At 35.6% G+C, this 19,057-nt stretch overlaps 1 protein-coding gene across 1 annotated transcript in view; it reads left to right on the forward strand.

Annotated features, from left to right (window-relative positions):
• LOC141378996 (CUGBP Elav-like family member 5) overlaps positions 1-19,057 on the forward strand; it is a 253,784-nt gene that overhangs the window by 54,863 nt on the left and 179,864 nt on the right. Inside the window, exon 2 of the mRNA XM_073931439.1 lies at positions 3,727-3,775. Within this exon, the coding sequence (XP_073787540.1) occupies positions 3,727-3,775 (49 nt within the window). The remainder of the gene's footprint in view (positions 1-3,726; positions 3,776-19,057) is intronic.

Consider the following 19,057-nt stretch of genomic DNA (forward strand, 5'->3'; position numbering starts at 1 on the left):
CGCAACCCATCTCTGGGAAACATCCACACACAAATTCACACACACACACTACGGAAAATTTAGCCTACCCAATTCACCTGTACCGCATGTCTTTGGACTGTGGGTGAAACCGGAGCACCCGGAGAAAACCCACGCGAAGGCAGGGAGAACATGCAAACTCGACACAGAAACGCAAAATGAGCCGAGGTTCGAACCAGCGACCTTCTTGCTGTGAGGCGACAGCACTACCTACTGCGCCACTGCCTCGCCAAAAACTGTACATTTCTAGTCAAGTGCATATGATAATCTAGCCTCTTACACTGGTCACAGTTTGACACAGATGAGTTGACATGAACCAGCGCTGATGCTGATGCTGATGCTGATGGCTTTATCATAAACTTACCAATTAGGCTATTAATAAGTTAGTGTACCACCTACAAACCATTTTTTTTTTTCATTTGGAAAATTAAAGTTCTTAATAGTTCTTATATAATATAATTTTTTAAAAAGCCTACATAATCTACGAATGAAGCAAATCCCAAATCCAAAGATTACTAAAAATGACTAAATGATAACTCCGCACAAACCCCCCCCCCCCCCCCCCCACCCCCAAGTGATGTTTTATAAACAAATTTCGTGAGGAGCACGATCAGTTTTTTACGAGGCTGATTCATCACAGACCCACACACAATCATTCTATTATCCAATCAGCTCAAGAGCACACCCCTATAAACAGTCAAACACGTCCAACCTCTGTTTCTCTCGACTTCAGCGTCCCTCCACCACCCCAACTCCACACTATTAAACCAGATACCTATTTAAATCTGAGGGGGGAGCGTTCTGGAGCCGGGCTAGACACTGCGCTCGGACCCTATCTCTTCATCCTGATAAGGGGAATCACACGAGTTAGGGTGTCTTCCCGAGCTCAGAGCCCTCTCCCCGGACAGCACGACAAATACGCATTTTCTATTCAGTCAAATATCTGTGAGTGTGAACTCGTGAAATGATTACTTGGTAAACTGACAGCACGTCTCTCCTGAACCAGAAGTATTAGAAATCATTCATGAGTTCTGCACTAAAGTTTAGTGCTCATATGTCTGTCTTTCTTCTATTGGGTCTGTCTTGTGTAATAAACAACAGCTTGTGGCCTCAGTTTTAGTTTTTTTGTTTGAGGAGGTGCTGTGATATCCGGTTGTCGATGGCAGGATGCAGAACGCTGTCGTGATCTGATCAGCTTTCATTCTCACCCTTATCAGATTACAGGTTTTAAAGCTGCTCCGCACAAAACATCTCCGCGTTGACTTATTAGATGTGTAAGATAGTCTCTCTGTCTCTCTCTTTTTCTCTCACGCTCGTCTTCCTCCTCACATCAGACACTAAACAAATGCAAATGTGCGTTTGGGCTTTACTGTGCATCACAGCACACGCTTCGTATTCATGAAAGACACAATGAGTTTGTGCCTCTGTGCTCCAGGAAAAAAGGCGTCTAACGAATTCTGAAACATTCATCTTTAAGCGCAAACCGTAATGAAGAGAAAATGCAATGAAGGGAGAGGAGTTTAGACGGAAATGAAGGAACGCAGAGATGGAGTGATAGAATAAAGCAGGGTTAAACTGGAGCACGCAGACCTCATCTGACCTCGCAGCTCTGTCTTTTCAACTCATAGTTACGATTTCACTCAGGCAGCAACTTCAGCATTTCTGTGGACTAACGGACAAATAATTATTAGTTTGTTATATAATAGATTCTATATCGTTTTAATGTAATAGACACCATGAATGAATAAAAAATTGCATTTGAGTAAAGAATGAATGAATGAATGAATGAATGAATGAATGAATTAATGAATGAATTAATGAATTAATGAATGAACGAACGAATAAGTAAAAAAATGGGTAAATAAATGAATGAATGAATTTATCAGTGAATGAATTAAATGAATGAATGAGCCAGTGAACAAATGAAGGACTGAATGAGTGAACAGATAAATTAATTAATCAGTGACCAAATGAATGAATAAGTGAAAGGAATAAATGAATGAATAAATGAATGAATGAATGAATGAATGAATGAGAGTGAATGAATGAATTTGTGAACAAAAGAATGAATAAATGAATGAATGAGTAAAAAATGGGTGAAGAAATGAATAAATGCCTGCGTGAATGAATTAATGAGTGAATGAAAAAATGAATGCATCAGTAAATAAATGAATTACTAAATTAATCAGTGAATGAATGAGTGAACAAAAATAAATGAGTTAGTTGGTTAACAAATGAATGAGTGAATGAATGAATGAATTCATCAGTGAATGAATGAGTGAACAAATGAATGCATGAATTAGAAAACAGATAAATGTATGAACGAGTGAATGAGTGAACAAATTAATGAATGAATCCATGAACAATTGAATGAATAAGTAAATGAATTAATGATCAAGTAAATGATTGAATGAATAAATGAATCAGTGAACAAATGAGTGAGGGAATGAATGAATGTATGAGTGAACAAATGAATGAGTGAATAAGAGAATTAATTTATGAATCAATCAATCAATAAGTGAACAAATGAATAAATGAATGAATGAGTGAGTGAGTGAGTAAGTGAGTGAAAAAATGGGTGAGTAAATAAACAAATGAATAAATCCATTTGTGAATAAGTTAATTAAATGTTGAATGAATGAGTAAACAAATTAATTAATGAAGGAATAAATCAGAGATCAAATTAATAAATGAACAAGTTAACAAATGCATCAGTGAACAAATCAGCGGATGAATGAGTGAACAAATGAGTGAACCAACGAATTAATGAATGAATTAATTAATTAATTAATGAAGAAATAAATTAATATTGAATGAATGAAGGCACAAGTGAATGATTCAATGAATAAACAAATAAATAAACAAATGGATTAGTAAATGAGTGAACAAATGAATGAGTGAGTGAGGGAGTTAGTAAACAAATGAATGAGTGAATGAATAAATAAATCAGGAAACAAAAAAATAATTAATAAGTCAATGAAATAATAAATTAATGAATGAGCAAGTTAATGATTCAATGAATGAGTGAACAAATCAATGACTGAAGTAGTGAAAAATTGAATGAATGATTGAATAAATGAATGAATGAGTGAGTGAGTGAATGAACGAATGAACGAACGAATCCCAAAATTTGACTTTTCATCAACATCAGATCTTATCTGCAACTCAAAAGAAGAGAAATGTAAAATTACTGGAGTCTCAGGGGAAACATCTCAATGCTTTTCAGACTTAAGCAAAGGTCTCAGTATTGCTTATGTCCAAGAGAAACAGTCAAAATCTCAACTTTGATTTCCCCACAGTTCCTTAAAGTCCCTTAAAATCAAAACTTTGTATCAACATGTTAGCCTCGGTACTACCTACTGTATAAGCGAGTGTGTGCTCCAAAACAGTGACAACATTTGCATTAAGAAGATAGGAAGTTAATAATTATAAAAGAAATGTGGAGCTTGTGACAAGATTGACGTTGTAACTAATCAACAGAACAGTCCATTACAGATGAGGTAGCTTGTCCCAAAGCTAATCTACTGTTCTGTTTCTCACTCAAAACTATACTTCTTTGTCTACATTGCTATCAGGACATAGTAAAAGTCGTGTAATTGGGAATAAGCAAGTGTCTTTGACAGCTGTAAACACTCCTAACCTGCTCTCCTCTGTCTGTCTCTGTCTAACACTTCCACATTAACCTCTCTCTCCTCCATCTCTCCACAGATGACACGGCCGATTCAGGTGAAGCCTGCTGACAGCGAGAGTCGAGGAGGTAAAACACGCTTCGTTTCTGCCTTGCTTTATTGCTCCGCGCTCATTTACTTTCACAGTCCTGCGCGCTTTCTGCTGCTGTCGCTGTGTGCTGCTGATATTGACCTTGGCTGGAGGTTTTTTCACTCTGTTTGAGAGTTTTGTGATGCTTATCAATTGGTTTTATTGAACTGATTGGGATTTTTCTTGGGATTTTTGTTGATATGGTGATGTAGAGCACAGGTGTCAAACTCAGTTCCAAAAGGGCCGCAGCTCTGCACAGTTTAGTTCCAACCCTAATTAAACACACCTGATCAAACTAATTGAGTCCTTCAGGCTTGTTTGAAACCTACAGGTAAGTGTGTTGGAGCAGGGTTGGAACTAATCTGTGCAGGGCTTCGGCCCTCCAGGAATTGAGTTTGACACCTCTGATGTAGAGGATTTAGGAAATGCTTTGTGGATTGAATTTGAATTTAAAGTGCCCGTATTATGGATTATGAGGAGTTCATAATTTGGTTTCACGAGTCGCCAACAACAGGTTGACATGCATTCAATGTCAAAAAACGAAACAAAAAAGCCCAACATGGGCTCATTCTGAAGACGTAGCCCTAAATACATTTCTGGAGATTGGGAATTCTGTAGCCACAACATGTATGGCTGCTTTTTGTCTTTAAAATGAATGCTACGAGGTGGTATGACGGCGTTCCTTTTCTCGCTTACTCGCTTACCTTCGTATGGATGACTTTTCAGTTGTTATTAATTTGTCTGGTAGCTCGACATGTAGGTTGGCGGACTTGAGACGCAGAGCGGAGTTGACAGGGTTCAAGTGCGCCGAAGAACGGTTTCAGAAAGCGGGTAAGTTTAAAACAAAAGCCAAAACATAAAATAAACAGGTAAATAACAGGGTGAGCATGTGGTAAAATCCGAAAATGTGGTAAAAATCAGACGAGGGCTTTGCTTTTTCTAGATTGCTTTTTAAAGCTCTCTGGTTGGGTTTAAGGAAGGGGGTGGGTGGGTCAATCAGTGCTTTTTAAAACCCTATTGGTTGGGTTTAGGGAAGGTGGTGGGTGGGTGGATCAGTCGGTTGGTCAGTCAGTCAGTCAGTCAGTCAGTCAGTCAGTCAGTCAGTCGATAGCGGCCTCTGGTGGATTTACGTGAGAACACCAGGCGCGAATGGCACTTGTGAGAGAAATGGCACTTGCGAGAGAAAAGCGTACACAGCGGCCTCTGGTCGATTTTCGAAAACAAAAACTGCAAAAAAGATTTACCTCCTGGGACGTATTTTGCTCTCTCCAGAAATGTACTTTAGATAGGGGTACAAAATCAGAATAAGACCATGTTACAGCCCAGGCTTATTCTGATTTTCTGATTTTCTTAGTCTGAAATGTATATAGGGAAAAAGTACCCGTATATACATTTCAGAAGAGCATGAATTATGTAACCAGAGGAATGTATGGCTGCATTTCATCTGTAAAATGAATGCTATGGCGCGGTATGATGCCGTTGCTTTTTGTGCTTTACAGCTAAGCAATTACCTTTGTATGGACAGCTCTTCCGCTGTTACTAGTTTGTCTAGTGGCTCAACGCATACATCAGAGGATTTGTTACACAGAGCGGAGTTGACTGTGATGATGGGGTTTAAGTCTGGGGAAGAACGATTCTATAAAGGAGGTAAAACAAAAACAGAAACCAAAAAAAAAAAAAGAGTAAATAACATGGTAGAAATGTGGTAAAATCTTAAAACATGGTAAAAACAGGTGGCCGCGAGAACTTTTCTTTGTCTGGATTGCTTTTCAAAACACTGCAGTTGAGTCTCGGAAAAGGGGTAGGTGTGTCAATCAGTGCTTTTTAAAACCCTATTGGTTGTGTTTAGGGAAGGAGGTGGGTGGAGGTATCAGTCAGTTGGTCAGTCAATCATTCGATTAATCAGTCAGTCAGTCAGTCAGTCAACAGCGGCCTCTGGTAGATTTACATGAGAACACCAGGCTTTAATGTCACTTGTGAAAAAATTTGAGTTCTGAAAAAGCGTACACAGTGGCCTCTGCTGCATTTGCAAAAACAAAATCTGCAAAAAACTTAGCTCCTGAGATGTATTTGACACTCTCTCCAGAAATGTAGAAACTCTCTCTCTCTCTCTCTCTCTCATACCCCTATATGCATTTCAGAAGAGCTCAAATTATGTAGCCAGAGGAATGTAGACTAATGCTACGGGGTGATATGATGCCATTCCTTTTTGTGGTTACCAGCTAACTGATTATCTCTGTATGGATGGCTTTTCCGCTGTTACCAGTTTGTCAAGTGGCTCAACACATACATCGGAGGATTTGAGAAGCAGAGCGAAGTTGACCATGAGGCTGGGTTCGAGTCTGGGTTAGAATGTTTCTAGAAAGGTTAAACAAAAGCCAAAAACAAAGCAAAAAAGGTAAATATAGAGAGTTGAATGTGGTAAAATCTGAAAACATGGTAAAAATTTGGCTGCCGCTAGAGCTGTTTTTTTTTCTGGATTGCTTTTGAAAACACTGACCGCTTAGGTTAAGGGAAGTGGGTGGGCAGGTCAATTGTTGCTTTTGAAAACCCTTTTGGTTGGGTTTAGGAAAGTGGGAGGGCGAGGGGATCGGTCAGTCAGTCAGTCAGTCAGTCAGTCAACAGCAGCCTCTGGTAGATTTATGTGAGAAAAGCAGGTGCGGATGGCACTGGCGAGAGAAATTTGAACTCTCAATAAAGCCTACACAGTGGCCTCTTCTGGATTCATGAAATCAAAAACTGCAAAAAAAAGTACATCCTGGGATGTAATTGGTACTCTTAAGAAATGTATATAGGGGTACGTATTCAGAATGAGCCTGAGTCAATAATATCCAGCTGCAGGCCAGCAGAACCACACACGTTTTAGGCGCACACAATCTAGGACACACAATCTAGGCAAACCATATATGGTTACGACAGATGTTAATGTTATTAACGTCTTTTTGAACATCGTCATCGATATATTTTGATATATATGGTTAATAAATATTGTAGACAATAAACAATAGCGTTTACTTTATTTCACAAATATTGCAATTGAGATGGCCGAATGGGGAGCATTGTTTCGATCGCCATTCCATATAATAGACTTAACAGTTTTTAATTAATCATTATAGCTGATCAGTCATTATTATCTGACAATAATATTGCAGATACTCGTCTGCTGTCTTGATAGTGTTTATTTGCTTAACTTTCTAATAATCTTTTAATTAATGATTTCCCACATTTAATACTGTAGTAATTTATAGTAAGCAATAAATTGTTTTTAAACCAAAATTTAGCAATAGGAACAAACTGACTATTAATAATATATATATATATTATATATATACTATATATAACTAACTAACAGCTGTGACAGTTTAGTAAAAGATAGTTTATATATAAACTTATAATTATAATCAGATAATCAGTTAAGATAATCAGTTTATAACTATGTATATTGTTTAAATGATGAACTATAGTAGGCTAATTTATTTTAAAGTGACATTATTGTTTGCTTTTTATATTTTACAACAAAGTGATTTTAACCAAGTATGATAATATTAAGATCTTGAATTAGTTTATTACACTTAATCCAACAATTAGACGGTCTATTATGTTTTTTTTTTGTGTATGTGAACAAAGTTGAATAAAATCATAAGTGTCTTTAACCAATTATTTTTATTTACATAATTTCAGAAACTGCAGAGATGTTAAAATGATCGTAACGATATAATAATAATAATAATAATGACTGAAATGGGAAACCATACTTGTGAAATTCAATAGGTGGCGATAATGCTAAAGAGTTAGTTACCATATATGGTTTGACTAAATCGTGTGTCCTAGATTGGTTGTGCCTAAAACGTGTGTGGTTCTGTGGGCCTGCAGCTGGATATATCTCGCCTGAGTTGGTATATTGGCTCTTTTTGTTGGATCACTGAATGCCTCCTCAAATGTAAGTCACTTTGGACAAAAACGTCTGCTAAATGACTAAATGTAAATGTAAAACACTTTCATTGTCTTATAATGTGCATTTGTTTTTATCTTATTTGCTTAAAGATTATCAAATGAGTTGCCTAGTGAAAAAAAACCCTTCTGTGTATTATGCAAATCTGCAATGATTGGTCAGATGGCATGCTGTTGTGATTGGTTGATATAGCTTGGGATTCATTTTTTAAAAAATTACTCATTTTAATGACTCAGGGTGGACTTTTTCTTTTGAGAGACTGTAACTTTAAGCACAGTGGCCTTTCAGCTTTAAAATTTGCATGTTATTTTCATTCACTTAGTGCTGTGTTACACGCTGCATGAAATGTGATTTTCACAAATCCATGACAGGTGCACTTTTAGCATATATTCATGTGCAGTGTTTTCTCACATCATACAGAAGTGTCTTGTGAACATCTTTGGTTGTTGGTGTTTTTTTTTCAGGTTTGCACTGAAACTGCATCAAGTTGCAACTGCACTTTGCAATAAATGATTTTATGATTGCAGGCCAATTATAGTAGGCTGCAGTTGTATATTGAGCATATTAAAGTTTATGGTCGCAGTTTTATTTTCAAAGTCTGCATTAAGGCTAACTAGTAAACAACATAAAGAGTTAAGTATCCATCTGAAGCCTTTCCTTATGTTTTCTTGAAGTATCATTGGCTCAGCAAAAAAAAAAAAAAAAAAAATTGTAAAAGTAAAGGTTTTATTGTAAAAGTTTTTTGATTATATATTTTTTTCATTTTACTTCAGAATTTTACTTCAGAAGCAAAATTCTATGCAATAATATTTGTTTTCATTAAACAAAATGAAATAAATCAAACAATGTCATAACACTAAATTCATTTTAATCAATGTGCTAAAAATATATATAATTATATAAAATCATATTATTATTATTATTATTATTCATTCATTCATTTTCTTTTCGGCTTAGTCCCTTTATTAATCTGGGGTCGCCATAGCGGAATGATCCGCCAATTTATCCAGCACATGTTTTACCAGCGGATGCACTTCCAGCTGCAACCCATCACTGAGAAACTTTAATTTTAATTTAATTAATCAACTTTAATTTAGCCTACCCAATTCACCTGTACCGCATGTCTTTGGACTGTGGGGGAAACCGGAGCACCCGGACGAAATCCACGCAAACGCAGGAAGAACATGCAAACTCCATGTAGAAACACCAACTGACACAGCCGAGGCTCGAACCAGCGACCTTCTTGCTGTGAGGCGACATCACTACCTACTGCACCACCTCGTCGCCTGTGGCATCACGGTGGTGGTCTGGGTAGAAAGATTGCCTAACAGCAAGAAGGTCGCTGATTTTAGTCCCTGTTGGGCCAGTTGGCATTTCTGTGTGGAGTTTCAATGTTCTACCTGTGTTCGCGTGGGTTTCCTCTGGGTGCTCCGGTTTCCCCCCACAAGTCCATAGACATGTGCTATAGATGAATCAAATAAGCTAAATTGGCTGTAGCGTATGTGTGTGAATAATTGTGTATGGGTGTTTCCCAGTCTTGGGTTGTGGCTGGAAGAGTATCTGCTGTGTAAAACAAATAGGAAACTTTGTGGTTCATTCCGCTGTGGCGACCCCAAATTAATACAGGGCAATAAGCCGAAAAGAAAATGAATGAATTAATAATAATAATAATAATAATAATAATAATAATAATAATAATAATAATAATAATAATAATAATGATAATAATAATAATTATTATTATTATTATTATTATTATTATTATTATTATTACTTATTATTACTATTATTATTTATTTATTTTTGTTTATGTAACTTTATGAAACTGACTATTATGAAATTGTTAGATTTATTTCATATTGTTTTATGAAAACAAATATTATTATTACATTTAATTTTGCTTCTGAAATAAATAAATAAACAAATAAATAAGCTTTATAAAAAATCTTTTTTTAAAGTTAGCACTATTTTATTTTAGAATATAATATTAAACATACATATAAACAAATGTAAAAATTATGATTTTTGTTTTAAATGTATTATTATTTTGTTTAACATTTTATATATATATATATATATATATATATATATATATATATATATATATTTTTTTATATATATATATATATATATATATATATATATATATATATATATATATATTTATATATATATATATATATATATATATATATATATATATATATATATATATATATACACATACATATATATATATATATATATATATATATATATATATATATATATATATATATATATATATATATATATATACACATACATATATATATATATATATATATATATATATATATATATATATATATATATATATATATATATCAAAAATGCCTAAATTAAATATTAAATGTTTATATTAAATATAATAATAATAATAATAATAATAATAATAATAATAATAATGATAATAATAATAATAATAATAATAATAATAATAATAGTAATAATAATGATAACAACAATAATAATAATAATAACAACAATAATAATAATAATAATAATTATTATTATTATTATTATTATTATTATTATTATTATTATTATTATTTTCTATATTGAAACAGCAATATTTATAGTTATTTCACGTTAAATTATTAGCTTTTATTTTAGTGGAATGCTCCAGAGAACAGTCTCATTTTAGGTCCCTCTCCTTTGTTGTTCAAATTAAAAACACACACTGTCTGACTGCAAGTCTTTATACAATATTTTCCAGTTTTGCTTCTCAGGTAAATACTTGTTTTTATATGGCTATTTTTTTCTGCAGCACAAGATAACACTGTTTTGTTTTTGCATTGTCGGGGGGTTTCTGTCCGCTCCTCTTCGACGCTGCTCTCTCTGTCTGTTGTGGGTATTAATTTGGGTTAAAGTGATTGGGTTATTGAGTGCAGATGTGTGCACAGACCTCGTCCTGCTCCTGCCAAGCGCATTAGCATAAGACTGTAAATGAAATAGTCATTGGATCTGCCGCTGTGACGAGGGGCTCACGGGTCCCGTGCTTGGCCTGCTAGTTTCTCAAATATACAAGCTGGAGTGAGGCGGTCTTCAACCAACACACGATCAATAAAACAGTAGAGCCTTTCTCCAGCTCTCTTTCTGTGTCTCTGTGTGTGTTTGTCAGGAGGTCACATGCAAACGGATATATGTGTGTGTGTGTGTATGTAAAAATGCATGAGCTGAAACAGAGAGGAGACCAAACTATGCTGGAATAAGTATGCTCTGTTTTCTATGTGATGTGACATTTCTAGGCTGACATCTAGACGGATGTGTATCTGTCTCGCTACATGATCTCTAGTGTGTGTGTGTGTGTGTGTGTGTGCGTGTGTATATTCCTTATGTTTTAAGCATCAATGTACAAATGTCCTCAAATATAGCAATGCCAGTTTATTCTAAACTTGTGAGGACTGTCTTTTTGGAAAATTCACACAGAATTAAGTATATTGAACAAGTACAAATGCAGATTGTTTCCTGTGAGGGTTGAGTTTAGGGGTTGGGCTGGGAAAAGGGCATAAAATATACAGTCGTTACAGTATAAATATATTTACACCAACAATATGGAATGTCCCCATAAATATAGATGTACACGTGTGTGTGTGTTAATTTTATTTAGTATGTCCACACAAGTATAGCAATACCAGTTCATTTAGACTTTCTGTGAACTATTTTATGAGGAAAAGCTCATAAATCACACAGAATTAAGTATTCTGAACATGTACATATTCAATTCAATTCAATTCAGCTTTATTTTTATAGCGCTTTTACAATGTAGATTGTGTCAAAGCAGCTTCACATAAATGGTCATAGTAACTGGAACAGTGTGGTTCAGTAACTGGAACAGTGTGGTTCAGGTTTTAGTGTTTAAGTTCAGTTCAGTTCAGTTTAGCTCAGTTCAGTGTGATTTAATCATTACTGAGAGTTCAAACACTGAAGAGCAAATAAATAAATAAATAAAAAATGCAGATTGTTTGCTGTGAGGGTTGGATTTAGGGGTTGGGTTGGAGAAGGGGCATAAAAAATACAGTTTTTACAGTATAAGCACCATTACATCTATGGAAAGTCCCTATAAAGATAGATGTACAACTGTGTGTGTATATATGTATATATATATATATATATATGTGTGTGTGTGTGTGTGTGTGTGTGTGTGTGTGTGTGTGTGTATGTGTGTGTGTGTGTGTGTGTGTGTGCGTGCGTGCGTGCGTGCGTGTGTGTGATATAAATAGAATATTCAGTGGCACATAGTAATGTAAAGCAGAACTTCGTGATCACCTTTGGGATTTGATTGGATGTTGAAAGTAGTTTGTGATGTTATTTATTTATTATTTATAACGATATATTTTCCATCCTATGTGACATTCATGCTTACATTATTTAAACAGAGAAGAAGCTTCCTCAAGTGGGGAAGGTTTTAACATATATATATAGTGTAAGTCCGAATTATTTATTTTTTAAGAACCATTTTAAGGTCAATATTATTATCCTCATTAAGCTATATGATTTGTTCAATAGTCTACAGAACAAACCATCGTTATACAATAACTTGCCTAATTACCCTAACCTGCCTAGTTAACCTAATTAACCTAGTTAAGCATTTAAATGTGACTTTCAGCTGTAGAGAAGTATCTTGAAATAATATCTAGTCAAATATTGTTTACTGTCATCATGACAAAGATAAAATAAATCAGTTATTAGAAATGAGTTACTAAAACTATTATGTTTTGAAATGTGATGGAAAAAAATCTCTCTGTTAAACAGAAATTAGGGAAAAAAATTAACAGGGGCTAACAATTCTGACTTCAACTGTATATATTATTTTTATATTTAAGCATGTATATATGCACAGAATTTAAAAGTTTGTTGTAAGATTTAAAAAATGTTTTTTATTAAGAATATAATTCAAATTCCAATACTTAGAAATTATATTATAACTAAAACAACTGTTTTATTTTTAAATGTTTATAAAGTAAAATATTATTATTATTATTATTATTATTATTATTATTATTATTATTATTATTAATGTATTATTACCTGTTATAAAGCTGAATATTTAGCATCATTGGTTAGTTGTCAGCTTCTCTTGATTCTTCAGAAATCACTTCAGTATGAAAACATTTCCTATTATTGTAAAAATCAGATGCAATAACATCTTTGTGTAATCAATTATTTTGCTGCCATATAACGTTTTTCAGATCAGCCACTTTCAAGATCTTATTTCCATTATGACTTTGTCTCAGAAGTTACTGTAAATGTGAGTATTGATTATCATTTTTATATGTATGAAAATAATAATATTACTGTGTTAATTATTGCTGTTGCAATGCACGGCTGTTGGTAATAACATGGATATTTTTTTAAAGTAAACAGTGCATAAATGATTTTACAAAGAGGGCTAATATTTTGTGTTAAACTCACACATCGTAATTGTTTCTTTCATACTCGACACCAGAGGGGAGAAAAAATTCTCACATATGCTTATATGGCAAAGACTTTAGGCAGTATCTGAATACAACTCTGACAGATGTTTTGACTGACGGAACATGACAGTTTATCTGTCTTCTTCTAGCAATACAAGGTAAAAAGGTCATGTATCGCTATGTACAGTGTTGGGCAGTAGCGGCGCTACAAGTAGGGACGATACTAGCTTAAAAGATGTTCAATAGAGATGTTCAATAGGATTTAGCTCTGGGCTCTGGCCGGGCCACTCAAGGACATTCATCGAGTTGTTGTAAAGCCACTCCATGAATAGCTAGCAGTATGCTTTGGGTCCAACTGGAAGATGAACCGTCGCCCCAGTCTAAGGTCAAGAGCACTCTGAAGCAGGTTTTCATTCAGGATGTCTCTGTACATTGCTGCATTCATCTTTCCCTCTATCCTGACTAGTCTTCCAGTTCCTGCTGCTGAATAACATCCCCACAGCATGATGCTGCCACCACCATGCTTCACTGTAGGGATGGTATTAGCATGTTGATGAGCGGTGCCTGATTTTCTCCAAACGTAACGCCTGGCATTCACTCCAAAGAGTTCAATTTTAGTCTCATCAGACCAGAGAATTTTGTTTCTTATGGTTTGAGAGTCCTTCAGATGCCTTTTGACAAATTCCAGGGAGTGTCTTCCGTCTGGCCACTCTACCATACAGGCCTGATTGGTGGATTGCTGCACAGATGGTTGTCCTTCTGCAAGGTTCTCCTCTCTCCACAGAAGAACGCTGGAGCTCAGACAGAGTGACCATCGGGTTATTGATCACCTCCCTGATTAATACCCTACTCCCCTGATCACTCTTTTTAGATGGCCGGCCAGCTCTAGGAAGAGTCCTGGTGGTTCCAAACATCTTCCACTTACGGATGATGGATGCCACTGTGCTCATCGGAACTTTCAGAGCAGCAGAAATGCCGCGAGACCACGAGACAATTTTGTCTCGGAGGTCTACAAACAGTTCCCTTGTCTTCATGCTTGGTTTGTGCTTTGACATGCACTGCCAACCCTGGGACCTTATATAGACAGGTGCATGCCTTTTCAAATCATGTCCAATAAACTGAAATGACCACAGGTGTACTCCAATGAAGCTGCTGAAACATCTCAAGAATGATCAGTGGAAACAGAATGTACCTGATCTCAACTTTGAGCTTCACGGCAAAGGCGGTGAATACTGATGCACATGTGATTTTTCAGGTTTTTTGATTTTAAAAAATTTGCAACAATTTCAAAAACTCTTTTTTCCACATTGTCATTACCCCATAATGATATAATATTGTGTGTAGAATTTTGAGGAAATACATTAATTTAATTAATTTTGGAATAAGGCTGTAACAAAATAATGTGGAAAAAGTGAAGCGCTATGAATACTTTCTGAATGCACTGTACATCAAGGTTTTGACATCAAATCTATAAGCATTTTTGATGTCGTTTTGACATCAGGGTACCCGATGGAAAAGTAACTACTAGGTTATTTTCACTGTATGCACAGATGAGAAGGTAAAAGCTTCATTCCAGTTACAAAAAAAAAAAATCAAATTTAGAGCCGTAGCTAGCCATCTTTCACAGCAAACAGCCCATGTCTTTCGTAATGGTTCGGATTGGACAAAGAAAAAAAACCTGTGGCGAGAGCGTTCTGTCACAAGGCCAAACTCACTCTTCTCTGTCATAAACGGTGTTTATCCCCCGCCTGCCGCCCACTCTCAAGCAGAAAATAGAGGGATGTGTCTAAAATACTGAAATGCTTTTAGCGCCCCAAACAAAAGAGCTTTCTCGGCTTATGGGTCTCCAAATCTGAGCTCTGACAGGCCAAATGCGCCGCCATTTACAGAGATCTTTTGTGCCTTGATTTGATGTCTCATTCTTTGGACGAAAGACGAGGAATAAACTAAAGGAACAGAAGTGTTTTTCGAGAGAAACTGCAGCTTATGGGTATGCAGTGAGCTCTTCATTAGTGGTCGTCACTGTTACAGCTGCTCTCTAGAGGTTAGTGATTTCAACAAACGCTACTGACCTTCTCAGAACTGGTACGCCTTATAAAAAGCTTTGGGCAATGCTCTTTTTGGAACTCGAGATAGCATAGCTTAACTAAAAGCTGTCCGAACTTGATTTCAATTATTTTCTCTATGTGAGTGAGAATTTGATTTGTATTGGTCACACCTTGCAGGAAGTTGGCATGACAAGAGGAGTTCACTGAATGTGAAGTAAATGAAATCCTCAGTTCATCTAGTGTGTCATGCTATGTATCATCCATTCATTTGCTCATCCATCTATTATTCCATCCATCCATCCATCCATCCATCCATCCATCCACCTAATGCATGTTTATTCATCTCCACAGTGCCATCTATCTTCCTTCCATCCATCCATACATACATTGATTTCTCCATCTATTCATCCATTCATCATATGTTCAATATATTGTTTATTCATCCATCCATCCATCCATCCATCTGTGCAGTGTATCTTCCAACCATCCATCCATCAATCCATCTATTCTTTATATCATTCATGCATCCATCCATCCATCCATTGATCTAATGTCATGTTCATTTGCCTACATTGTGTCATATAACATCCATTTATTCATCCATCTGTTCATCCATTCATTCCATCCATCCATCCACTTATTGTCATGTTTATTCATCTACAGTATCATATATCATCCTTCCATCTATCCATACATTGATTATTCCATCTATTCATCCATTCATCATTTGTTCAATATATTGTTCATCCATTCATCCATCCATCCATCCATCCATTTATCCATCCATACATGCAGTGTATCTTTCAACCAACTATCTATCCATCAAACAATCCATCCATCCATCCATCTATTTGTCTAATGTCATGGTTATTTGCCTACATATTATGTCATATAACATCCATTTGTATGTCCATCAGTTCATCTAGTGTGTCATCCTGTTTCATCCATTCATTTCATCATCCATTAATTATTCCATCCATCAATTATTCCATCCATCCATCCATCCATCCATCCACACCTATTGTCATGTTTATCCATCTACATTGTCATCTATTATCCTTCCTTCCTTCCATCCATACATTGATTCTTCCATCTATTCATCCATTCATCATATGTTCAATATATTGTTCATTCATTAATCTACCTATTCATGGAGTGTATCTTCCAATCAACTATCGATCCATCAATCCATCCACTCTTTAAATAACCCATTGATCCATCCATCCATCCATCCATCATGTTCATTTTTCTACATACAGTAGTACGTCATATAACATCCATTTGTTTATCCATCAGTTCATCTAGTGTCATCCTATATTTCATCCATTCATTCCATCATCCATCTTTCCATCTATCCATCCATCCATCCATCCATCCATCCATCCATTCTTTCATCTATTTATCCATTCATCTATCCAATATATATCATTCATCAATCCATCCATCTATCAAATATATCATCCATTTATCCATCCATGCATCCATCTATCCTGCATCAAACCCTCCTTCCATCGATCTATCCATCCATCTGTCGATTCATCCATTCATTCATCCAGTGTATCATTTCCCCCCCTTTCCATCAACCCATTCATCCACCCATCCATCTACTTTTTTCTATCACCCTTCCATATTTCCATCCATCAATCTATTTCTTCATCCACCAATCTATTTCTCCATCTATTCATCCATTCATCTATCCAATATATATCATCCATCAATCCATTCATCAATCAAATATATCATCCATCCATTTGTCCATCCATCTATCCATCCATCCATCCATCCATCCATCCATCCATCCATCCATCTATTCACCCATTCACTCATCCATTTGTTATATCCATTTGTCTGTCTATCCAATTGCATGGCATATATGCAGTGTGTCATCTATCATCCTTTTATCCAGCCATTTATTCATCCATCTATTCAACCATTCATCTATCTGATAATTTATCTTTTCATCCATCCATCCATCCATCCATTCATAAATGCAATATATCATCTCTTCAAACACCCCTCCACTCATAGTTTTAATAATTAGCTCAACAGTACCTTGCCAATGCCAATGCCAATGCATTGATGAAATGAGCAATTGGATGTGCCAAAACTTTCTTCAGTTAAACAAAGAGAAAACTGAAATGATTGTGTTTGGAAACAAAGATGAGGTTCTCAAGGTAAATGCGTACCTTGGCACTAAAGGTCAAACGACAAAAAATAAGGTCAAGAATCTTGGTGTGACTCTTGAGTCAGATCTGAGTTTCAACAGTCATGTCAAAGCAGTCAGTAAATCAGCATACTATCATCTCAAAAACATAGCAAGAATCAGATGCTTTGTTTCCAGTGAAGATTTAGAAAAACTTATTCATGATTTTATCAGCAGCAGGGTGGATTACTGTAACGGCCTCCTCACTGGCCTTCCCAAAAAGACAGTCAGACAGTTGCAGCTCATCCAGAACGCTGCAGCCAGAATTCTAACCAGAACCAGAAAATCAGAGCACATCACACCTGTACTCAGGTCTTTACACTGGCGGCCAGTTACATTCAGAATAGATTTTAAAGTATTATTACTGGTCTATAAATCACTAAATGGCCTAGGACCTCAATACATTACAGATATGCTCACTGAATACAAACCTAACAGATCACTCAGATCATTAGGATCATATAAACTAGAAGTTCCAAGAGTTCAGTCAAAGCAGGGTGAATCGGCTTTTAGCCACTGCCCCTCGCTGCTGGAATCAGCTTCCAGAAATGATCAGATGTGCTCCAACATTAGGCACATTCAAATCAAGACTGAAATCACATCTGTTTAGCTGTGCCTTTACTGAATGAGCACTGTGCTGCATCTGACAGATTGCACTATCATGTTTTTCTCTTCTTCTTCATTCTTTCATATCACATTTTACCTGTTTTTATGTTTTGTTTTATTTTTACGCATTTTTATTATTTGTTTTTATTTTTATTTTACTTGTTTCTTTTATTCTTGTTTATGTAAAGCACTTTGAATTGCCATTGTGTATGAAATGTGCTATATAAATAAACTTGCCTTGCCTTGCCTTTCTTTTCAAGTTAAAGTGTAAACTACACATTATTTTCAATTACAGCTGATTGCAACCTCAGTTAAATTCAATTTAAACAGGGGAAAATCATTCAGAGTGACCCTGGTTTGCAGGATTGTCTGTACCCTTTGTTTAGGCGTATAAATATTCTAGTGCTTACTTGAAACATCCCTTTGTAACAGTCTTACCATATTGCCCTTGAAGCTTGTATAAATGACTGTTACTATTGATGCTACAAGACTGTTACACACTGTTAATCACACAGCTGCCCTCTAGTTTAAGCTTGAGTTCTCCACGAACCCTTCACAGTCTCCACAGACTGATGACGGTGATATTGGCAGATTGGTGTTCAGTCTAGAGCGGAAGAGAAGCTCCTGTCAATAGCTTATCAGAACACTACCGATGAAGGACATTATCAGATTAGCTTAAACTAATTATTTGTAATTAACAAAGAGTCAATTAGCAGCTCGATACCGATCTACTGTGCAGGGAAATGACATTTACTCGATCAGCACCTGCACTATAGCCAAAATAACATCTCACTGAGAGATTTACAAGACTTACCTGTTCATATATGCAGTATTTCTCATCCATTCATCATCAATCCATCCATCTGCCAATACAATCACCTATTCATGCATCCATTCAATATATTTTTTATTCATGCATCCATCCATTCATCCAATATTTCATACATTGACTGTATCATACTGTACATCTATGCATTTGTCCATCCATGCATCCATCCATTCATCCAATATA

This window comes from Danio rerio, chromosome 2 (genome assembly GCF_049306965.1).
Source record: "Danio rerio strain Tuebingen ecotype United States chromosome 2, GRCz12tu, whole genome shotgun sequence".
NCBI lineage: Eukaryota > Metazoa > Chordata > Actinopteri > Cypriniformes > Danionidae > Danio > Danio rerio.